Consider the following 23,374-nt stretch of genomic DNA (forward strand, 5'->3'; position numbering starts at 1 on the left):
CAGAGGCGTCTCCTCGGATTGTCCCGCCGGCCGCCACAGCTGCTGCCTGTAGTCTTGGGCATTCATTCCTTCCATACTCCATCTGCTCATGCTTTCCTCAGAATAGGGCCTGTGCCGGGGGTTTGTCTGGGGCTGGGCCCAGAAGCCCATCAGGTTGAGTCCAAGTCCCAGTGTGTGGCCCTGAGGCAGCCAGCCTCGTCCAGCCGCCTGGAGCAGGAGGATGGATTATGTAATGTCTTCCCTTCTGGCGAATGATGTGAAAAAGCAGGGAGCTAAGAGATACGAACTTTACTGGGCCATTCTCACCTTCTAGCATAGGGATTTGGGGTTGCTGTATCTTAACTGTCAGGCTGCAGGTTTTGTTTTTTTTTTGAGACGGAGTCTCACCTGTCACCCGGGCTGGAGTGTGATGGTGCCATCTGGGCTCACTGCAACCTCCGCCTCCGGGGTTCAAGCGATTCTCCTGCTTCAGCCTCCCAAGTTGCTGGGACTACAGGCGTGCACCACCACGCCCAGCTAATTTTTGTATTTTTAGTAGAGACGGCGTTTCACATCTTGGCCAGGATGGTCTCGATCTCTTGACCTCGTGATCCAGCCGCCTCGGCCTCTTGAAGTGCTGGGATTACAGGCGTGAGCCACTGCACCCTGCCCAGACTGCAAGTTCTTAAAGAGCAACATCTGCAGCGGATTGACCCTTATATCCCAGCCAGAGACCTAGCAGAGTGTACCGTGAGCATGGAATCAACATCAGACCAATGCCATCATTGTCTCAGTGCCACTCCTCAGTGGCTGCAAGGTCTGGGCCGCCCCTTTTTCCTGTGACTGTTCCTATCTGTAGGCATGCCACCCCACAGGCGCCTAGCACTTGGAAGGCATTCCTTCAATAAATGTCGGTGGAGTCTGGAATGAAGGTGCCGAGGTTGGGAGTGAGCAAAGAGCAACCCTCTCCATCCCTGCTCTGTCTCCGGTTAAGCAGTGGGGAAGGTCTCAGCTGCAGTGATGCTGAAACACTTGGGCCATGCCATTGGCAAAGGACTTGAGGCCTCTGAGGGCCAAGAAGGAATCAACAGTTGACTCTTCCCCTAGCAGTTCAGCATACTGGTTGAAGAGCCAGCTTTGCAAACAGACCTGGGTTCCAATTCTAGCTCTGTACCTTCCTAGTTGTAGGAACTAGGAACTGTAGGAACTGTAGGCAAGATAATTTTTTGAAACCTCAGCATCTTTGTGGAGATAACCAGCCTATTATTAAACTCCCTATAGTTATTGCAAGGATTACGCAAAGCTGAGTGTCTAAAGGTGCTTAGCACAGGGCCTGCCACTCACTCCATGCATGAGTAACAGGGGCTCTCTCTGCTATGTCTTATAAATGTAGCATGCACAGCAGTCAGCAACCACTTGGGCCCAATTATGTGTCATCCCTGGGGCACAGAACCTCCCTTTGTATCCCCTTTGCCCTGGCAGGGGGGAAGAACAAAGAATTCTAAAAAGACAGTTTATTTTCTAAGAATCAATATATTTTCTTCCTTTGAAATAAATACAAACCAGTTTGAAAGGTGGGGGAATCTATGGGAAAGAGAAGGGAAATGGGGACAGGCCCCAGTCTTTTTTTTTTTTTTTTTTAGTACCAAATGACTCTGGCGCGACCCGGAAACGCAGTTACAAATGAGAATAATTTAAATTCTCCAATAATTACAGTTATTTACAACAGCAGGGGAGGGAGTCACCTAGTGCCCCTCTTCCAGGCTGGACAGATGCCCGCTCACCTCACCACCGGTAGGGGCCTCAGGCCTCTAGGCAGTTATAGATTCTCCTGGCATGAGCAGGTAGAGGTGGTGGGATGGTCTGTTTTATGCAGTGTCCTAACTTTGGCCCACCACCCCGCCCTACAATGCTGTGAGGTCTCTGGAGCTCTTTCTGACCTGTGGGCCCTCCCTCTCCTTGCACTGAACTGCCACTGGCCCTTGGAGTGTTCTGTACAGTCCAGCTGCACTTAGGGCAGGAGGGACCTCCCCCACCCAGCTTCCCCTGAGACTGGCCCCAAGACCAGAAATGAGTCAGTGCAGAGGCCGGTGCCACTCCAGGACAGTGAGCAAAGGGGAGGAGAGAGGTCACAGGGTTGTGTGACCCTGTGTAGGTTGGGCTGTGTTGAGCAGTATCAATCACTGTCGCTGGTCTCACTGCTCTGCTCGCCTTGCACCTTGCTGCGGTGCTGCAGAGCCCTGTGGTAGGCGATCTGTACTGACTTGCGGATGTTGGACTTGCGGCCCTCCAGCATCTTCTCCTTGTCTAGGTCCTGGTTCACACCCAGAGGAACCAGCTTGGTCCTCGGCAGCCACTGCCTATAGGACAAGGTGAAGATCAAATAAATCATCTCAGGGAGACTAAGGACCAGCCTTCCTCCTCTATTCACTTAAGTATACCGCCCAAGCACCCGCTCTGGGCAGACTCTGTGATGGTCCCTGCCCTCAAAGGAGTGCTCATGGTCTAGAGATGAAAGAGCCCAGTCATCGGTTATACCGTGTGGTGGCAGCGGGAGGGTAATCACAGGGTATTTATGGGTACAAAAAGGAGGCGCCCTGACCTCACCAGAAGTAGTTACCCTGAGGCTCTAGGCAGACTTCACTGACACTGAATATCCTCTGCAGACAATTAACAAAAAGACTACATGTGCAAATATGACAGAAGAGGGATTCAGAGCCTGAATGTTTATGCCTGCTTTATCCTCATTTTGTCACCATGGAGGCAGAGGTGGGAAAACTAAGTCTAGAAGCCATCTGAGTCTGGGTGGGAGCCACCTCTATATTTGTCATAGTCTCTGATGGTCCTTTGGTTTCTAGCTACAGCTGTTTGTCCTCTGGTGCCCACTCAGCCTCTCAGACACATGGTCGACACAACCCTTTCGCTCAAAAAACTGTTCTAAGTCCCTCCCCCACTGACTTATGCTAGCCCAGTCTGCCTGTTGCTGGAGTTTCCTGGCAGTCTGCCTCCATACCACATAGGGCTGCATCTGTGGCTGTGAGTCACACCAAATGCTCCCCTCCTTACCAGGTTCGTTTGTTGTCAAAGAAGAGGACGAGGTAGAGATGCTCTCGGGCTTCCTGGGTCATCTGCTCCCCAAGTTTCAGCACCTCCAGTGGGGGCACAGGGATGGGAACTCCATGGTGGAACATACCTTCTCGGGGCATCTTTGGATCAATGATCTGAGGGTGTAATAAGAGCCCAGTTTGGTTCAGTCCACGTCCTCCCAAGGCTTGCCCTCCTCAAGAACTTAAAGAGTACGTCTGAAGTGGGGACAGAAAGGTTATCATGCTACCAGAACTGCAATGCTGACCCTCAGCTTCTTTCCACGCTACATTATTTCAGAGCCCAAGGAGCAAAGAGAAGGAAAAGGGAGAGATGGAGAAACTGAGTAGGAGCCTCTAAGTGGTACTCAAGCTGTATCTGCCCACCAGTACACCTTGCCAAGAAACTGTGCCCCATAGCTCAGCAGGGAGTAGGAAAAGTCTGCTAACTGTGAATCTGTATTCTGGGATTGGAAAGCAAGGGGCATAAGAACAGAAGCGGAGCATACCAGAGCTGGGTATGATGGATACCCTCGGCATTTGGCCCACACGAGGTCCAGAGCATCCAGCGGGGAGTCCTCATCCTCTGACAGCCAGCCAGCTCCCCGGCCCAGACTCTTCCTTACCACTTCACAGGAATGGGGGAGAGGGGGTGGATCAGCAGCTGGGGGGCTGGCGAGGCCCTGACACTGGGTCCCCAGCATCCCTGGCCTTGGGCAAGGGAACTTACTGCTGTGGCCCACGCCGCGGCCAGTGCCCACGGAGTAGGCCTCATTCTCAGTGCCTGAGGTATCCTCACTGCTGTCCTCTGGGAAAGTGCCCCGAGAGAAGGAAGGTTTGCCCCGGCCTTGTTTTGAGGGTGTTGTGCTGTGGACAAGACAATGGGAACTCAGCTCAAAGGAGGGGAAGAATGGGGAACAGCATGGTATGTGCCCTCTGCTCTTAAAGCCCTCAGGGTCTGAGACTTTTGGAAAGCAGAGGCTGTATGAGGAATTTCAAATTCAAACACCCACAGGGCCTAGGCTGGTGACCTGAGGTGCGTTAGACTGAGCAGTGGCGGCAGGAGTGCATACTCTAATCATCACCTTAACCCAGGATGGTTCTCTCTGTTCCATTAATGGTAACACTGATTTATTTAACAGAGAACCTTGAGTTTGAGTCATCTTAACCTAGACTGAGATGGCAGCCACCCCACTTCCAACAGGGAAACCTAGAAAGGCCCAAGAGCCCTGGAAGGGCATCCCCTGAGGCTGGCCTTGATCTGGAGGGCTGGTACCTGGTCCGGTCTGAGGCAGCGCTGCTACTGCTACTGCTGCTGGACTCAGAGTCTGAGCTGCTCCGGGGAAGGCTGCAGTCATTACGGTATACCAAGAAACTCTTCTTCACTGGCTGGTTTCCACCGCTGAAGCCATTGGCTGGTAAGTCTTGGTTGAAGGGAAAGGGAGGAGGGAAGGAACCGGTCAGGAAGATGTAGATCAGAGATGACATGGAGGTAAGAGGGACTTGGAGCTTGGGTTCCCCTTCTGTGCTGGAAAATTCCTCCAACTTTTGCCAGCAGAGCTAGCTCTGGGCAGTGTCTACCACAGTTGGCCACAGCCCTGCCCCACCCCTTGCTTCCCGTGGCAGTTACTGGCTTTAGGACACAAACGGCTTAAAGGGTAGGAGATCCCCAAGGAAGGTGAGAAGAGAAAAGGTAAAGTGATACAATGGAGGCGGGGGGCCCTGGGTGGGACTCTAGCTGGGTCATAGTGTCTCTGGGCCTCAGTTTTCCCAATTGTAAGATGAGTGAGTGGAGTTAAAGGATTCCTAAGGGCCCTTCTAGCTCTCTCTTTTATGGGCAAATAAAGGGGTAACTGGGAGTATGCTGGGAAGAATGGCAGCTTTGCTCACTCTCTTGGGGCGCTGGGTGATGGTAAGGCTCACCCATTGGGGGGTCTTCTGTGGACTTATCACTGTCGCTGTCTGAACTCGAACTGGGCCGGGGGCTCCTACCCCGCTTGCGCTGACGCAGGGAGCTCATGATGGGGAGCTGGGGGGGCCCCACAGGACTGCCTCCGTGGCTGGGGGTCATCTGGCTCTCCCGGTTTTTGGGGGGCCGGCCCGGCCTCTTGGGCGGTCCAGCTGTCTTCGGGTTCTTTTTGGAGAACAGAACTGAGGTTCTCCTGCCCACCTCATGTGCGGGGGTTGAGGACATGTTGGGACCCAGGCCTGGAGCAGAGAAAGAAAGAAGGAGAGTTGGTGAGGGGCCTGATTTGAGAAAGGTAGATATCCAGGGTCATGCCCTGGGTATATAGGGTCATTACTCCAGCTAAAGTTGGGGAGATCATTTTAGGGGCTTGGAATTTGGAACATTAACTCTTATACAAATAGCCAGAGAGGCAGCTAAGAGGCCCCTGATTGGGGAATGAGGGAGAAAGTACAGCTAGCTGTGTAGGAGGGACCTCTGCCTGGGGAATGGCAGGGGTTGAGTGTGTGCTGCAGAGCCAAAGTCTGACTTGCTTTGGGGTCCACCTTGCCATGGGATTCAGACCTTTGCTTGTCTCCTGGCTGCTGCTCTCCTCTGCGGCACTATCTGTCTGCCCATCCTTGTCACAGGCTGCCGGGTGGGGTGTCAGACTGCCCCGGCTCGAAGGGCCGTGCCGCTCAGGCCCATCACGTGCAATCTCTCGCTGGTGGGCAAGCTTCCGCCGCAGTGCCGTCATCTCTTTCTTGATCATCTTTGCACGCCGTGAGCGGCCCACACTCTGCTTGCTGGCATTCACTTCGTCCAGCCGCTCCAGAAGCAGCTTCAGCTGCTCTTCCACTGGCAGGTGCTTCTGGTTCTCCAGCAAGACCAGCCGCTCTTCCTCAGCTGCTAGGAGTAAGGTTGGAGGGGAAAGGTCAGACTCAGGGCAGCCCTCAGGGCCCCTTGAACCTGGGCAGGCAGCAAGAAACCCACTCATCCCTCCTCGGCTTCTCACCAGGAACAGCTGTAAAATAGCAGCACCAAGATGTGGAATGATGGGCACTGCTATCCATTCACCCAGTCTGGCTTCTTGGGGAGCATTCCTGGGGATAGTGTGCCACTGCTCAGCCTAGCTGCTTTCTGCCTACACTGCCTGCTCCCAGGAGGGGACTTTTGGAAAGCTGTCCATCCCTGGCATTGGCCTCTTATATGTGTGTGTGACATATCACCCACCATCTTCAGTGTGGTGTGTGGCCTCATCTCCAGTCAGGCTGTGGGGGATATGCATGCCCGTCTCAAAGTCAATGCCCATTTTTTCTGCCTGGCGCCGGGCCTGGCGGAGCACAGCACCACCCTGCTCACGAAGCCGCACTGCTGCCCGGTAGAAGATGGTGTCCTTGGCGTTATACTTGAGGCAGTTGCTGACGATGAGGTTGAAGTCCTCCTCAAAATCATCAAAATTCAGGTAGCGGTAAGCCTCCAAGTTCTGCTTCATGGTGAAAAAGTCCATGGGCTTTTTGATGTGGTCTAGGTAGTCAGGTACCTGGGAGGGCAGGGCAAGTTTGTTTTAAGTAGAGATATCCTCCTCATTGCCCCGAACCCTGCTCCTAACAAGCCCCCCTGAAATACATCCAGCAACCTCCTCCCATCAGTTAGAATCAGGCATATAGCACAGGCGAAAGGAAAGCTGAATTCTGGTCCTGACTTTACCAGTCACAAGCTGTGTGACTTTGGCAAGTCTCTTCACCTCTCTGGGCCTACTTTTCCTCTCCTAGAAAATCATGAAAGTAGAGCCAAATATACTTTTTAGACTACATGAGGCTTTAGTAAGAAAATGGCTTGGGGACTCCTCTGAAAATAAACACCACCTTGCATTCCTAGAGCTCCTTTTACTTAATAGTAACTTGTAAGGAGGCTGCTGCCTCAGACCTCTCATTTTATACCTTTTAGAGAGAAGAGTCTGCCAGTCAGGACCTAGGGCTTCAGAGCTGGTTCTTTAGGTGCTGAGCCTTCTAAAGTCTCCGTTCTAGGGTTCAGCACCCCGAAAGTGTCTTCCTGCCCTGGGATTATTCATTTGGCAGACTCAGTCCCTGCCTCTGGGGAAGGAGTGCAGACTGCCTCCCATTCTGGGCCCTTGGGGTGTAACAGGGACAAGACAGAGTCCAGGTGATACATGTGGCTCCAGTTCATCCTGCCCCAGAGCCACCAGCCCCTCTCTTCAAGGTCCCCATCTAGTCCCTGGCCCAGACCTGCAGCAGGGGTCCAATTGGGAGAGGAACAGAGAGAAGGTGGAGTGAGGGGAAGGGATTCTTACTTCGTCCAATTCGGTTACCTCAGACAGAGGGACCGGCTCGCTGAAGATGTTGCCTGTGTCCTTCTCTTGGAGCTGCTCCAAGGTTTTGCGAAGGAGGATGAGGAAAGGGGTCAGCTGCATCTCCATGGCAATCTGCTGAACTTTGATCTAACACAGAAAAAGGCCTGATCAGCCAGGCCCCGGCCAGTCCAGTGGCAGAGAGATCTGAGGATGTGGTCCCAGCTGGCCTGGGAAGCCACCTTCTTTCCCACCCTCACAGCTGGGTGCACTCATACAGGTCTACCTTCTACGAGATACAAGAAACTTGCACCAACGATTCTGGTCTCCCCCTTTCTTGAACTACCAGCATCAACTACCTATGTCACTGAGGATTCTGTTCATACGCTCCTGTGACATTCTGCTTCCAGTAGACCTTTTAAAAGCACACCAAGAACCAGGAGACCTAACTCTAGCGTCAGCCCTGCTGCTATCTGGCTGAGGGACACACACTTTTCCTTCTCCTGGGTCTGTTTTCTCCTTTATAAAATAGGGCTGGCCCAGGATCACTCACCGTCTCCCTTTTGAGTTTTTCCCGCTTGCGGATCAATTCCACCAGCAGCCGAGCTCGCTCTAAGTCATGCCGGAGCCGCTGCCAGGACTTGAGCTGTTCTTTAAGGGCCCAGTTCTTATCCTCAGAATCTCTCTGCAGAGGCAAAAGCAAGATCAGGGAATGATTAGAAAGCCAGAGGAAAGGTCAGCAGGGAGGAGAGAGCCCAGGAAACTCAGGTCAAGGGCAGGTCAAGCCAAAAGAGGGAGCACAGCAATTTATTGGTAGTGCCTCAATCTGTGTGTCCCCAAGGCCTGGCAGAATAAATGCCTGGTGTTTGTTGAATGAATACATAAACACATAGGAACAACATCCTTTCACTGAGGATTCCACGCTGATCCTGGCTTGAGGGCTAGCTTAAAGGAGGAAAGAGTCTAAACCCTCTGACACTGGAAACTACAGTTGCAAATTTTGGTTTTCATCCCCCTGGCCCTAGTTCCCAGAGCCCACAGGGAACTGGACACAGTACCCCGACTTGGTCACAGTTCCTCTGAGACTGCAGGTGTGTCTGCAGGCGACGTAGCAATGGGACCCCATTCCGTGACTGCCGCTTCAGTGTCCAGTAGCTGTGCAGCCTCTGCATGAACTGGCTCTTCCTTTGGATTGTCAGGCGGTTGGTGATTTTACTAAGCCTGGGAGGCAGGAAACAAAGAGTAAAACCTGTTGGGCCCTGATTCTCTTAAGCAGAGCAAGGGTCTCTGGCCAGTGAGAGTTCCTGAATGGGGATGAAGGGAGAGTATCTCTTGTCCAAAAGGCCTGGGACTCTGGACTTAAGGCAAGGAAGAAAGAGTGGTGCCATCAGTGGTACCACAGCAGACAGGAAACCAAGCTCCCATCACTAAACCAGATCCCTAACCCTGTATACCTGGGATCAGGGACTTCTGCCCCGAAGACTGCTCTAGTCACGGCAGCCCAGAGTACTATTTGACCCTGAGAGCCCCACTGAGACTAAGCCTTTGAAGGTTTTAAGATGAAGTACAACTGTATAGCAGAAACATATAGTAAATCAAATAAATGGCACGAGAGAACTGAAAAAACCCCTGGCCATCACAGCCCACATGAGAGGCAGTAACCACTTCACAACTTCTTGAGCTTCCCCTTCCCCGTTTTTCATTCTATTTGTTTCTTCATAATCAGACCACTTTTTCCATTGCTGCCAGTGGCAGTTCCATCCTCTTCCATCCCAACTTAACAAACCACACCATCTAAATGAAGGGCAGTTCAAAACACCTGTTAGCTATGCCAGATAAAAGTTGACATTTCTGGCTCTTAAGTCAGGTGACCTGCTAAAAACAACTATCTCTTTTGAAAATATGTTCTTTTTAACTTCTATGCAGCTCCTGGGAAGAGAGTCCAGCCCTGACATTCCACTCCTGGGAAGAAGATAGCCCAGCCCTGCTATTCCACTCAGGAGGCTGCCAGCTCCTCTCCAGAAGGCTTTCTCCCTCACCTGCCGGTCCACCGGCTCCCCACATACCTGTGTGGTGGGATGCAGGGCACTGACACCACAGGTGCTGCTGCCCGCTTCTCTGCCAGGATCTTCCGTGCCTTCTTCATTTTGATCCGGGACTTGGCCTTGGCCTTCTTGACTTTCTCTGAGCTCCAGCCCTTACCCTCATCCTCTTCCTCATCTTCATCTTCCTCACCCTCGCTGTGCGACAGGGCAGGCAGTCGGCGTGCTGAACCTGGAGGCGTGTGGATGTCGCAGTAGGCTGTCTTGCGGACACTGAAAGAGGTGCCGTTGGCGCCTGTCTCCCGCACAGGCTCCATCTTCATGTAAAGGCCAGCCTGCTGGGCGCATGTCACATGGAAAGCTGTGTAACAGTTGGCCTTGTGGCACTGGATGCAGGCCCCTGAGCCCCGTTGTTTGCAAATGTAGCAGGTGAGCTTCCAGCGAGCTGGTGGGATGTGCTCAATGCTGTCAATAGGCTCTAGGAAGACCGTGTTGGCGAAGCAGACCTCAGGGATCCACAAGGCACACACCACATGGGCCCAGCGACCATCATCTGTCTGCTTGAAGGCACCACCCTTGTTGGGGCACAGGGCACAATCCACAGCACGAGAGGGTGACTGCAGGCAACGGCGGCATAGCCACTGGCCCTCAGGGATATAGGGGACACCGTAACACTCCTGGTGCACGGCCAGGTTGCACATGTCACAGAAGAGGATGACATTGCTGTTCTGGCACTCACCATCATTGCAGATACAGCAAACAGCATCCTCATCCACTAGCGCATTGGGGTCGCCTTTATTATGACTCTCAAAGTACGACTCCTTCTCTAGTCGGTCCATTAGGTACTCAAAGATCTCCTGTGGGATGGGACTTACACCCTCTGTCTTCCGACGCTCATTCATGATATCCAGCCAGATGTAGTCCTCCTCGTCCATGTCATACTCTACTTCCTCGTCCAGCTCCTCTGCAGACTTCTCGATGTACCTATGGTACACACAGGGAGCTCAGCATCACATGGTTGAGACTTCCCTCCCTTAAAGAAGGTGGGTCATTTGCCACTGAGCACTTACTCTGTGCCTGTGCCCTTCAGATGTGTTGTCTCATTTCATCCTCACCTTAACTTCAGATATTATAGGTACTATCATCATTTCTATTTTGCTGAAAAGGAAACCTAAGGCTTGGAAGGTTAATCGCCTGGCCTCAGCTCACTTGTGAGAAAGTGGTGGAGCTGGGATGTGAACCCAGACCTGCCACTGCAAAGCTCATGTCCTAGCTGCTATATGTGACACCATCTTCTTTGGGTTGCAGAGGCGTAGCCAGCCTCCTCTAAAAGGAGGAAGGTGGGGCAGCTAGTACCCCTTGGAGTGGTCCAGATGATGGTATGAAGAATCAGGGAAGAAGGAAGGTCATTGTATGTCACTGACAAATTACATAAAAGTTGTTTTAGCACTGGTGGGCAGGGCCTCGACTAGAGCTGCCGTGGGTCTTCTCTCAGCTGGTGCCAACATCAGCTCAAAGCTCCATCAAACTCTAGGTGCTATGTTTGTTCACTGGATAGCCTTGGGAGATAACAATTATAATAGCTAAAGTTTACTGAGGATTTACTATGAGCCAGGCATTGTGCTTAACTATTACATTTATTCTTACCACAGCCATAGAGTTAGTGTTCTTATTGTCCTCATTTTGTAGATGAGAAAACTTAAGCTTTGAGAAGTTAATCAAAACACAGATAGGTCACATAACAAGGGAATGGCAGAGGCAGAGGCATTCAACCTCCAGCCCCAGTGCTCTTAATGTCCACCCTATATCACTTACTGTGCCAACAGGCCTGGAATTAAGGGCTGCTCTAGGTGCTTGTCACACAGAGAAGGTGCTCCTTGCCTGCTATGCTATAGGTGGCCTAGACTCTGGCACTGTGAACTACAGGGTACAAAGGAAAGAATGGGGCTTTGGCTTCTAAGTAAACCGGATTTGAATCCTGGCTCTGCCATTTTGTGACTTTCAGGACATCACTGCTGTTCTGAACCTCAGTTTTATTGATGACAGAATGAGGATAATACTACCTACTCACAAAGATGCTGTCAGGATTATGTGGAATTATAAAAATGAATAGGCTACAAACTCTTGGCCTTTACATTTATTTATATAGTACCTTGCCTGGTGCCTACCACCCCATCAGGCTCCAGCAGTCCCCAGCAGGCCCACGGAAGGAAGTGTGAGCACCTTGGTGTAAAATGCCACCTAACCACTAAGTCACATGTGACCACATACAGACGTGTGCGAATATAAACATTTATCTTTTTATTAAAAAGTTGTTTTTAAAAATGAATGAGCTAAGTCAAATGGCACACAGCAGGTCCTAGAAAAACATTAGCTCCTGTTTCTCCTCTCATGTGGGAAATGGGACTTCGGCTGCTAGAGTGGGCCGGGACACACAGGTGCTGGAGCCACACTGCCTGGGTCCTGTCTAACAGAGGGCAAGTGAGCTAAGCTCCCTGAGCCTTGTTTGTTCATCTGTAAAGTGGTGATGCTAATCTGAACCTATTTCACACAGCAATTGTGAGCATTAAATGAGTTAATGCAGGTAAAGTGCTTAGGACAGTGCCTGGTGTGCAGCAAACACTCAATAAATGTTATTAGTTTTTGTATGGCCCTTACCCACCTTCCTAGCATTATAGCTGTTTATGTGTCTAACTTCCCCACTACACAACAGAAGTGGGGATTGTGTCTGATTCGCCATACAGATACAGGCACTCCTCACTGTTCATTTGAAAGGCATTTTGGGGGTGGAAGGGAGGAGAGAGACTGAAACATTGTAGGAAGCAGCTTCTTCCTTTTTAGCCCTTTACCTCTTCCCCAAGGTGACTGCAACATCCCTATCTTTGAACAAGGGTATGACTCATGGATGGTGTGAACCATCTGGCTTCTTCTAGGCCTTGGCACCAGCTCTCTTCAGCACCAATTCTCACCCTTTTCTCTGCCATGACACACATGACATTATGTGATGGTGCATAACACACTCCCACAGGCACCCAGATTACAGGCTGCAGTACAGATAAAGTAGGCTGCATGTCGTGTAATTCCTGGCACACCAGCTGACATGCCACCCTCTCTCTCCCCCTCAAGGAAGCATATCAGAATGCAAGCAAAAGAAAGTGATGCTATTAGAGAGGTGACCTCAAATCTTCTCAATTTCTATAGAAAGTAAGTCATTTCCAAAACTTGGGCAGTTTTACCAACAGTGGTAACAAATTCCATGCAATACACCTCCCAGTTGTTTGCAGTGCACCTGCTGAAAATTGCTCCCCTAAAGAACAGATCTGATCCCCAGAAAGAAGAGTGAATCTAAGTGGAGGGAGGAAGAAAAGCAGCTAATGAGCTGGACTTGGCTGCCTGTTAGAGCACAGAGAGCTCAAGGGCCACTGGGAGGGAGGGGAAGTCCAAAGAGGGGTCTGTGTGTTAGGAGTGGGGCAGAGGTGGGTATGGTAGTCAGTGTGAACAGAAAAGAGAAAGACCGTGGAAAGCCAGAAGGAAGTGGAATTGGACTGAAAAGATGAAAGAATGGGAGAGGAAGAGGGAGATGGGCTTAAATTCTAATAGTAGAGAGAAGAAAGTGCTACCGGCCATACTGCTTGCGTTCCCAGATTTGCTTTTAAAGAATTGAGGTTTAGGCCAGGCGCAGTGGGTGGCTCATGCCTGTAATCCCAGCACTTTGGGAGGCTGAGGCGGGCAGATCACGAGGTCAGGAGATCGAGACCATCCTGGCCAACATGGTGAAACCCCATCTCTACTAAAAACACAGAAATTAGTTGGATGTGGTGGCATGTGCCTGTAATCCCAGCTACTTGGGAGGCTGAGGCACGAGAATTGCTTGAACCCAGCGGAGGTTGCAGTGAGCCGAGATCGCGCCATTGTACTCCAGCCTGGCAATAGAGCGAGACTCCATCTCAAAAAAAGAAAAACGGAAAAAAAGAATGGAGGAATAACATCATGTGGACTGCACTTTTGGTAAAAAATGCTTTTCATATAAAAGCCTTTATGACAAATCCTCCTCAGAGATCAGGCCTTCTAATTAGCTGACAACAAACTTACCACTCTTGGCAAATTAACTCATCAGAATGCCTTTTTTGCCTTGGATGCCAACTTTCAGAGAGGGTTTACACTTGGTTTTCGTGCCATCCTTCAGCCAGGATTTCTCCATGTAGTTTCACCACCACACTGCCCCCCACATCCCTTCACCTTTTACCTCATGTTAAACAAACGATTAAATGACAAAAATAAAAGGGCCACTGGAGGAGTATTAAATGTTGCTTAAGCATAAAATAACGCTTAAACATGTTAAAGGACAAATGACAATAACAAAACAAATAGTGGGAGAATTACCTCTGCAGATTTACAAAGTGGTTTTAGTACCTTATGAAATCAGTGATCCTATGCCTTTAGGGAGGCAGAGAAATACTGTATCTGCTCTGCAGATGGGGTCCTTAAAACACCTTAAGTTGGATGCATTTCCCAAGGTCATTCAGTAATGAAATGGAGAGGGCCAGGAATCAGAAACAGGATGTTTTGCCACAGTGGAAACAGTACAGCTATGGAGTCAGAAGGACCTGGGTTTGAACCCCAGTTCAGCTATCTACTGGCATGTGATTTTAGATAAGTCTGGCCGGGCACAGTGGCTCATGCTATAATCCCAGCACTTTGGGAGGCTGAGGTGGGTGGACCGCTTGAGCCCAGGAATTCAAGACCAGCCTAGGCAACGTGGTGAAACCCCATCTCTACAAAAAATTTTAAAAACTAGCTGGGGATGATGGCATGCGCCTTTAGTTGCAGATATTCAGGAGGCTGAGTGGGAGGATCACTTAAGCACGGGGGGCGGAAGTTGGGGTGAGCCAAGATCGTGCCACTGCACTCCAGGTTGGGTGACAGAGCCAGACCCTGTCTCAAAAAAAAAAAAGAAAAAGAAGATAAATCTGGCATTCTTTCTTGACCATAGTTTCCTCATCTGTGAAATGAGAAAAATATCTACCTGAGAGTTGTGAGAAAAAAATAAAGGAGTGGCGTGTGGCACTGTAGAGTAAGTGCCACCATTAGTAGGATACCATTCCACTCACTGCCCTGGCAAACTCAGTGTTCTTTCACTATACTTTATTCCCACCACTCTTCTATCTGTGCCTCTCACCTCTCTCTGGCTCCTGAGCCCTGCTTGACCAGTTTTCCAGAGGTGCAAGGTAGAGGTGGCCTTACCGGTAATAGGAAGTTGGCCGGGGTGGGGCATCAGGGGTGTCTTGTTCCAGCTCCCGATAGACCACCTCTGGCAGCTTGGGAGTGGTGCTCGCAGAAACATTGTGGTGGTGGTGATGGTTAGAGTCCTTGCGCTTCTCCTTGTTCTTATGTTTGCCTGACTTGGGAGTAGCAGCTGGTGTCTCAGTGTTCTCCTTGTTGCTGCCATTCTCAGGGGCCTCCTCGGGGGCTTCCTCATCCTCTGACACCACATCCAGGTTGTCAAAGATGCTGATGCGGTGGACGCGGCCATGCAAGTCCACCTCCACCATGCGCTGGGCCTGTGCATAGCTCATCACCTCACGGCCTGGTGACTGTGAGACCTCTGAGGGGCTGGGTGACTGCTTGTTGGCTGGGCGTGACTGGCGCCCCTTCTTCTTGTGCTTACGGAGTGGAGTCTGTTGTGGTGGTGGTGGGTTGTCGTGGTCATAGTGGTACAGGTGGTACTCAATACCACTGTAACTCTTGTAGACCTTTCGGCAGGTCTCCACCGGGCACTCGTACGGTGGCTTAGTCGCCCGCAAGTTGTGGCAGAAAGTCTTCACATCAAAGTCCACCCCCATGCTGTCACATCTAGAATATACAGATCAGTTAGCATAAGGCTGGGGATGAGTTCTTGGCCATTTGCACCAGAGACCCCAGTATTTCCAGTCCTCCCCCTCACTTGGAGTCACCAGGTCCTGGCCAGCCTACCTCTACAGTGTCTCCCAATGCCATCTCCTCCACCATGGCCCGGATCTGGGCCCTCATCACCTCTTGCCTGGTTATCCTGCCCTATGTCTCAACTCCTCTAGCCCAATCTCACATCATATAGGAGAGTGATCTTTCTACCAGGTAGTAATGATCATGACAGTCTCTTCACTAAAAGCCTCCTGATGCTCCCCAGTTCCTTCAAGATAATATTCCAAATTCTCTATAACGCCATTCAAAGAGCTCCTTTCACTTTCTGGCCCTAGTCCTCCTTTCCAGATTCTTTTTACAAGTTACAGCTGTTTTTGTCTACACAGGGGAACCTACCATTCCCTGAACGTTATAACCTCTCATTCCTGCAAAATGATCTCTATTTGGAATGCCTTCCATCCTTTCTGACTGGTAGGCTCCTACTCGTTCTTCAAAAAACCAGCTCAAATGTCACTTCTGACACAACTTCTCTGACTCTCCCATGGGGAGCTGTTTCCACAGCATTCCATTCTCACCTGTACCACAGCACTTGACATACTGAAAATTGTCTCCCCTCTGTACTGGGAGCTGTGTAGTAAAGACAAGAGAGCCTATCCACCTCTGTATCCCCAGTACCTAGCATGCAGTGGACACTCAGTTTTTGGTGAACGAATGAACGACCTGTTGAACGAATAGCTGAATGAGGGGATCACCAGATTGAGAGCTTAGATGGGATGAAGGCCATGTAGAAGGCTGAATGGGTGGCCAATGCTTTAGCATTGGACTCCTGCAGAAATCACTGGATCACAGAAAGAATTCATTTACTTTTGAGGTCTTTATGGGGAGCCTGGCCCTGGAACTGGGTAGGAGATGTACTGTGAAGTAAAGTGAAAACTGAGATCATTTAGTCAGTGACAGCAGCCTGTATTACATTTGAGCTCTTCACCCACTCACGCAACATTAACTGAGTGACTACCAAGTGCCAGACCCTAAGGGTACAAACACAAACGCGACAATCTAGGCATGCTCAGCTCCACGGTGGTCCGCAGGGGCCCTCCCTTCCCCCTCCCCAACATTCCTGGGTGAGTGTAGACAGATGGCACCAGGCCTCAGGAAGCCCAGCTTGGTCAGAGACTGCCCCAATTTCTCTCGGCCTAGTTGAGTTTAACAATTCAGCTAGGGGCTTGGCACCATCCCAGCAGGGCAGGGCTATCATGAGCTCCCTGACAAAATAACCCCTCTTGGCCTCTCCACCTGTGCCTTAACCAGGCAAGTGGGCTGCTCCAGCTCTTCTGTCAACGGCTCCTGACTTTCACATCAGTAACGCTACACGTCCAACTGCAACTCTCTTCTACTTCCTACCTGCGGCTGTGTCTTTAAACACAAACCAACCGAAGCACAAACAAGCTCTCCTCTTTCCAAGCTGGGTCCCGGGTGAATGGCTCCCAAAGCAGCACAGTGAATCCGGCAATCTCCCCTTGGAACCCGGCAGCAGAGGCACAGGCGACGGAGACGAGAACTGTGACCAGAAAGCCCGTGGGGAGGGCCCAAGGAGAATGGCGGCTGCATCTGCCCCAGAAGCTCAGGGGGCTGGAGGAAGTAGGGGGCGGGGGCCGGAGGGATAGGGCTGGGCCCCGGCAGTGCCCGCAGCCCACTCTCCGGATGCGGCGGCGTTTCCCCTTTGTGGAAGTGTAACAAGTGAAACAAGGCTCCCCTCCTGCCACTGGCCAGGGCAGCCCCGAAAGACATACTGTTGCCCCGGGATGCCTGCTGGGAAGCAATGCACTGTCAGTTCTCCCAGCTGGAGTTGCCAGAGAGGCTCCCGGGCCACGCGGCTCAGTGCGCGCCCCACGAACGCAGCCTACCCCTTCCCTGCCGGCCACTCCCGCCCTGGTCCCAGGCCCGCACTCACCGGCCACCTCGAGTCCGGGCTCATCGCCGGGGGCGCCCGCCGGGGCTCCGACCCCACTTGGGGAGGCCGGCGGGGAAAGTCGGGCCGGGAAGGGGGAGCCCCAACTCCGGAGACCTTAGACCTCGCCACCTCGGCCCCCTGCCGCCCCACGCTTTGGTCCCGGCTCCCCGGGATTCCTGCGCTGACCCCTGCCGCTCCCGGTCCCGCCGGCGCCCTGGGGTCTCAACTCCGTCGGCAGCCGCCCGTTTCGCGAGCCCTTAGGATGCCCGGTCTTGGGACCGGGCGCCGCTGGAACAATGGAGGCTCCCAGAGGCAGCGCGAGGACAGCGGCGGCGGAGACCGTGGCGGCAAAGGCTGTGGCAGCGGCGGCGGCAGCAGCGGCGGCGACGGCGTCTGCGCAGGGTAAACGTGGCTCCGCGGCGCTGCTGAGTTGCACTTTCGCCACGGTTCCCTCCCGCCTGCTGAGGCTCGAAAGACCGTTCTCTGGGATTCAGAAAGGACTCTGGACACCCCACAGGGCTTCTCTAGCTCTCTCATTTTAGAGTGGAGTTTCTGGAGACTGAAGTCACCGTATTCGGGATCCGGGGTCGTCGGGCGGTTTGTGGCGAATCTGCAGCCACGGATGGTGAGCGCGGGGCTGGGGGTGAGGAGCCCGCCCTTCTCCCCTCCCCCTCTGCCTCCTCCCTCTCCGCTCCCTGCCTCCTGCTGGCGCCGCGGCTGCGGGAGGGACCTGGCCTTGGTCTCGGAGGAAGGCGGTGAGGCGGGGCCAGAGTCACGGGGCGGGACTGGGGGCAGGGCCGGGAGCAAGAGGGATGGGAGCTGGAGCCTAAGGGACCGGGAGTTGTGGGTAGGACCGGGGCGGGGCTGGAGATTAGACGGGTCTGTGGGGCGGGGCTTGTGAGGAGGGGGCGGGGCTACTGTACAGTGGGGGCCCTGTTAGAATAGCGAGGTAAAAAGTGGGGTTAAACAGAAGAGGAGTACTCATGAGAGAAAGAGAGGAGCTTTGGACGAGTCTGGAAAGTGGAGCTGGACTAGAAATAAAGAACAGAGTTGGAAAAAACGACGCGAGGCTGAAGGGAGTAGGCGGGGCTTGGGAAGGCAGAGGGCGGAGCTGTGGGGAAAGGGCGGGACCGATTAGGGATAACGGGCGTGACAGAAGGAAAGGGAAGAAACTCGGGAAAAGTAAAGGAGAGGTGCTAGAGAAAAGGTATGGGTCTGAGAGAAGGGGCTGGTTTGGGGCCGGTGGGTGTGAAAGGGCTTGTGTCTGGTAAAGCGGCGGGAACTCTGTGGGTTGGCACGGATGTGCTGCGGGTTGCTGGTTGGAAGATGGTGCCAAAACAGCTGATTTAATGTGAGTGGGCCACCTCCTAGCAATGTGAACGTGGGCAAGTTCAGTTCTTCAAGTTCCTTATTTGTAAAACAGAGCTCGAAAACTCTATTGCTAGCTCTTGAGGGTTTCAGAGAACTTGGATGGCAGGGGAGACATCCTTAAACAATACTCCAGTTTTGTCATCAAAGAGGAGCGTGAAAGGGTCTTCTAGGGTTCTGGGACAAAGTCCAAAGCATCTGAAAGCTTCTCTCTTATCTTAATGCAAACTTTGCATTTGACCCACTAAAATGTCTGTTTTCTAAAAACCATCCCAATAAAATCGACATGCCAGGAAGAGGTTTGCTGATTAAGATCTTGGAATCTGAAGTCAAACTGATGAATTCTCTTAAACAAATGATTCATCCTCTCAGAGCCTCAGTTTCCTTATGTGTAAAGTGGGAATAATATATAGTACCTGTTCTCACAGAGTAGTTGTGAGAATTAAATGAGGTGATGCTTGTAAATCACCTAGCACACGGTTTGACATGTAGTGAATGTTCAAAGAAAATATTATCTGTTATTATCCTTATTAAAATAACTCAGAATAAATGGATCAAAGCAGAGTTATACTAAGTCATCTCCTTTAGTGGTCAGGAATTCGTTTGAGAATCTGGTGAAAACTTTGGGCCATGTGCAGGATTCGGATTTTATGGAAAAAAGAAAAAAACAACTGTGGGCCTCTCTCCTGAGGAAAACATACCAAGTTTCACTTATTAAAGTCTTTGAAGAATGTATGAAGAAGTGATTGGATGAACGTGTTAGGATGGGGATGAATCTAGCTGAAGCCATCCTGGTTTCCCCCTTCTTGATGTGGCCCCAGTCCTTGGGTCCCATAGTCTTCCTTCCCCAATATGCATGAGACAGAGGTGGAGTGCAGATCAGCTTTATTATTGGCATGAAGGCAGGGAGGTGGTGATAGTGCCAGGCCCTCTGCAGGCAAGGAGGCGGAGGGCTTATCAGCCAGCATCGATCCTCCAAGTTGGTCCTCCCAGTGAGGTCCAGGGTTCCAGGTGCCTCTGGCTTAAAGCAGAAGCAGTGGGTGAGCAGACGAGCAGACTGTGAGGCATTGGATATGTGGAATCCTCAGGGCTGCTCTGGAGCTGGGGTCGGGCTGGGGTTGGCAGGGGGTGGGGGCCGAGGCTGGATGTCTCTGGTGCGCATATAGGACAGCAGCTGCTCCGGGATCTCGGCCAGCACATCCTTGGCCAGTCGGGCCATGCTCAACACCTGGTTCCCCGACCGGTCAACATAGTCTCGGAATGGGACGAACTGGGTCAGGCACAGACAAGAAGAGAGAAGCCATGACCAGGAGAGAGGGCATGGGGGTACAGCTGGGAGGCTTGTTTTTTGATCTCCAGCATCTCTTTCCAACTATCATAGTATCTCCCTCCCCACATCTTGAACAGTTTTGTACATTTGCTTTCTCTCCACCTACTTTTTTTTCCACCCTCAACCCACTCCAGTTTGGCTTCACACAGGCCATTGAAACTGCTCTTGCTGATGTCGTCAGTGGCCCTGTGTTTCTAAATCAGTCCAGTGAACAGTAATTTTTAGTCCTCATCTTGCTTGACTTCTCTTTAGCTTTCCATTACATTTGACCATAATTCTTCTGGACACATCCCACTCTTGACACCACACTTTTCTGGCTTCTTGCTTACCTTTCTTGAAGCTCCCCACTCCCACCACCATTCCTCTGGGTCTACCTGCTCTCTAAACCTGGTCCCTTCTCTCTCTCAGCTCTCTTCCTGGATGATTTCATACACTTCCATGACTTTAAAAATTGTTCCCTGGAAGGAAGTAGAGCAGGCCAGGAGGTAGGGAGGGAGACTGGAAAGGAGGGATCAGGGGAGAAAAGGGGCAGGGACCAGGGAGAAGGGATCCTGAGAACAGGAGGAGGCCAGAGAGATGGAGTTGGGGCAAGAAGGAGGAGGAGTCTGTGAGAAGGGGCTGGGAAGAGAGAGAGGCCTAGGAGAGGGTCTTGGGGAGCGGAGAAGAAGAAATAAGGTATGGGGGGAGAGGGGCTGATAAGGGAGAAAAAAAACAAAAGAAAATCTGTTTCCTAATGACTGCCAAATGTATATATCCATCCATGACCTCTTTTCAAAAAATTATGTTTTATTTTTATTTATTTTTTTTTCTTTTGAGACGGAGTTTCACTCTTGTTGCCCAGGCTGGAGTGCAATGGTGCGATCTCGGCTTACCGCAACCTCCGCTTCCCCCCAGGTTCAAGTGATTCTCCTGCCTCAGCCTCCCGAGTAGCTGGGATTACAGACATGCACCACCACGCCCGGCTAATTTTGTATTTTTAGTAGAGACAAGGTTTCTCCATGTTGGTCAGGCTGGTTTCGAACTCCCAACCTCAGGTGGTCCACCTGCCTCAGCCTCCCAAAGTGCTGGGATTACAGCCCCCCTCACTCCCCATCATCATCTAATCATCAAGTCTTGTAACATTTTCTTCTTAAATATCTTTTGAACCTGCCACTTTCTCTCCCTCCCCACTGCTTCCAGCTAGATCTTTATCACCGCCCTCTACTACTTCAAAGGCTTCCTCACTAATGAGTCTACTTGCCTTTTCTCTTGCCCTCTTACTGTCCACCCACCATGCAGCAGCTAGAGAGATCCTTTTAAAATGCCATCTCACTCCCCTATGTAAAATCCTTCAAGAGCTTTCCAATTCTTTTATAACAAACCCCCAAATTTTGCCTCCCTCCTCACACTCAGTATGATCCTGCTACCCTAGCTTCTGCATTTTTGTTGATTGGGCCAGTTCTTCTGGGCCTCAGAGCCTTCTCACATGCTGCTCCTCTCCCTGTAATGCTTATCACCTCCCTTTGGTCTCGGCAAGCTAAAGAACTGTTTCCTGACTACTGTACCTATGTTAGGTCCCTGTTACAGGCTCTCACAGTGGCATTTGCTATTCCTCTGGAGTACTTATCACAATCTAATGAGATATTTATTTGCGTGATTATTTATTGTTGGTTGCCTCCACTAGAGGGCAGGGGCCTTGGGGACCTCCCGACTTACACCATGGATGCACCAAGGCTGCAGCAACCTTCCTATTTATCAAAAAGGATGTATTCAATGAATGAGAAAGGATGAAAGAGTGACAGGGAAAAAAGTAGGAGACTGAGAAGGCAGTAAGTGTGAGTGGCTCCCAACTTAGCCTCTTCTTCTCACTGTGCCTCTCAGCTCCGCAACCTCTCCCAGGTCAGGTCTACCTGAACGATGTCCCGCTCTGCGTAGCGTCCTCTAGAGGACACGCGCACATCATCACCGTCCAACTCTTCCATTGCTGCAGAAAAGACACCCCTCAGCTGATTGGCCTCTCCAGCCCCACCCCCATGTTGCCCCCTCCCTTTGAGCTCCCCTTTGGAGTCATCAGAAGAATGCCTAATGCTTGTGATCAAGTCCTACAGATATCAGGCTTTGTTATGGAGTTATTATTATTATTATTATGCCTCCCAGGCAGCCCGTCCTCCCAGGAACCCCAGGGGAAATATTAGTATCATCAGCCGTGATTCTGATAAGGAAACAGGTTCAGAGAAGGTCTGTGACTTGGCCAAGGCTTCACACAGGGGTATCTTACCTTGTCTCTTCTGTGAGGCAGGCCCAAGTACCCGACCCCCTCCCACTTTTCTCCTTAGTTCTTAGTCCCACTCAGGGACACCCCTTCCTACTCACCCTCAAACATGGCTGGTCCTACACCAACGATAATGATAGACATGGGCAATGAGGAGGCCTGTGGGGGAAAGAGGGTGAACGGTTGGGGCAAGCAGCCATCACCAGGGAGGTGACTGTTGGCAGACAGTTCTCTGAGTATGTGTGTCATAGTTCTGCACATTTTGTAAGCAGAGGCATTGATTCTCTCTGCCCCAAACTACTTTTTGAAGGATGTTTCTATATCAAGCAGCCTTGAAAAATACAGTATTTTCCTCTAGAGCAGAGGGCATATTTGCATACTGTCCAATATAGTTTTAAAACAAGGTCTCCCTGGAGATCTTTGGAACAAAAGGCAAGCATGCTTACTGTCCATTATAAAAGACTCAAGTTCCCTAAGCTCAGGGTTCCTCTTCTGTAATGCAACCCACAGTGGCTGCAAGTGTCATCTGTCCCACTTCACATCATCCAGTGGGAACTGGGACTTAGAGAATTCAAGCAAATGCTAATACTCCAGCTACTGCTTTTGCTGGAAATCAAAGTCCTCTGTCTCTAATCCAAGAGTCTTGTGTCTTCTGCCAGCATCCATGAAACTGGCAGGCTAACTTGTTAGCTTGCAAGTAGGATAAAATCTCAGCCCCTTCACAGTATTGACATTACTCTTCCCTGCCAAGCCCTCCTCCTCAGACTCACGCTGACGATGGCCTCCTTGGTCTGTGTCATGTCAGAGATGACCCCATCAGTGATGATGAGCAGAACGTAGTACTGGGAACCATCAGAGATCTTGGCTGCAGCCCTGGATGAGAGGCCAAATCAGAATCCAGATGAAAGCCAGACAGGCCACAGTGCTTACCTTACCCCCAGTGCTTCCACAGCCATTGTGTGGGCAGTGGGCAAGACCTGGGGCTTCTGAAACCCATGCTCCTTCCCCAGACCTGGCAGCCTGCCCCTGCCTGCATATATGTATATATATACACACACCTTTTTTTTTTTTTTTTTTTTTTTTTGAGACAGAGTCTCACCCTGTTGCCCAGGCTGGAGTGCAGTGGTACGATCTCGGCTCACTGCAACCTCCACGTCCCAGGCTCAGGTGATGCTCCTGCCTCAGCCTCCCGAGTAGCTGGGACTACAGGTGT

General features: G+C 51.3%; 2 protein-coding genes across 21 annotated transcripts in view; both read right to left on the bottom strand.

The window, feature by feature from the left end:
- Positions 1-1,492: 1,492 nt before the first annotated feature.
- BRPF1 (bromodomain and PHD finger containing 1) lies at positions 1,493-17,622 on the bottom strand. Of its 17 annotated transcripts, none has more exons than XM_009200271.2 (14): positions 17,213-17,622; positions 14,605-15,213; positions 9,385-10,344; positions 8,377-8,539; positions 7,872-8,003; positions 7,340-7,468; positions 6,241-6,550; positions 5,593-5,913; positions 4,986-5,270; positions 4,339-4,486; positions 3,793-3,929; positions 3,572-3,690; positions 3,046-3,200; positions 1,493-2,339 (listed from the first exon to the last, which is right to left on the bottom strand). In XM_009200271.2, exons 2-14 carry the CDS (start codon positions 15,201-15,203, stop codon positions 2,156-2,158), a joined length of 3,642 nt encoding a protein of 1,213 aa, XP_009198535.1. In that variant the 5' UTR covers positions 15,204-15,213; positions 17,213-17,622; the 3' UTR covers positions 1,493-2,155. The 17 variants fall into 17 exon arrangements, with proteins under 17 accessions (XP_009198535.1, XP_003894176.1, XP_009198534.1 ...); XM_003894127.2 differs by having other exon boundaries at positions 5,593-5,916; positions 17,213-17,617; XM_009200270.1 differs by having other exon boundaries at positions 7,322-7,468; positions 17,213-17,617.
- Positions 17,623-19,448: 1,826 nt separating this feature from the next.
- The window catches only part of CPNE9 (copine family member 9), a 28,134-nt gene continuing 24,208 nt past the window's right edge, over positions 19,449-23,374 (bottom strand). For 3 of the 4 annotated variants that reach the window (XM_031663168.1, XM_031663167.1, XM_031663166.1), the window contains 4 exons: positions 22,932-23,034; positions 22,263-22,320; positions 21,800-21,873; positions 19,449-19,850 (listed from right to left, as the gene is read on the bottom strand). In XM_031663168.1, the coding sequence (XP_031519028.1) occupies positions 19,665-19,850; positions 21,800-21,873; positions 22,263-22,320; positions 22,932-23,034 (421 nt within the window). In that variant the 3' untranslated portion in view covers positions 19,449-19,664. Of the gene's footprint in view, positions 19,851-20,905; positions 21,638-21,799; positions 21,874-22,262; positions 22,321-22,931; positions 23,035-23,374 lie in introns of those variants that run through there. The other variant, XM_031663169.1, reaches the window with a different exon arrangement.

The sequence above is a fragment of the Papio anubis genome, chromosome 2 (genome assembly GCF_008728515.1).
Source record: "Papio anubis isolate 15944 chromosome 2, Panubis1.0, whole genome shotgun sequence".
Classification (NCBI taxonomy): Eukaryota; Metazoa; Chordata; class Mammalia; order Primates; family Cercopithecidae; genus Papio; species Papio anubis.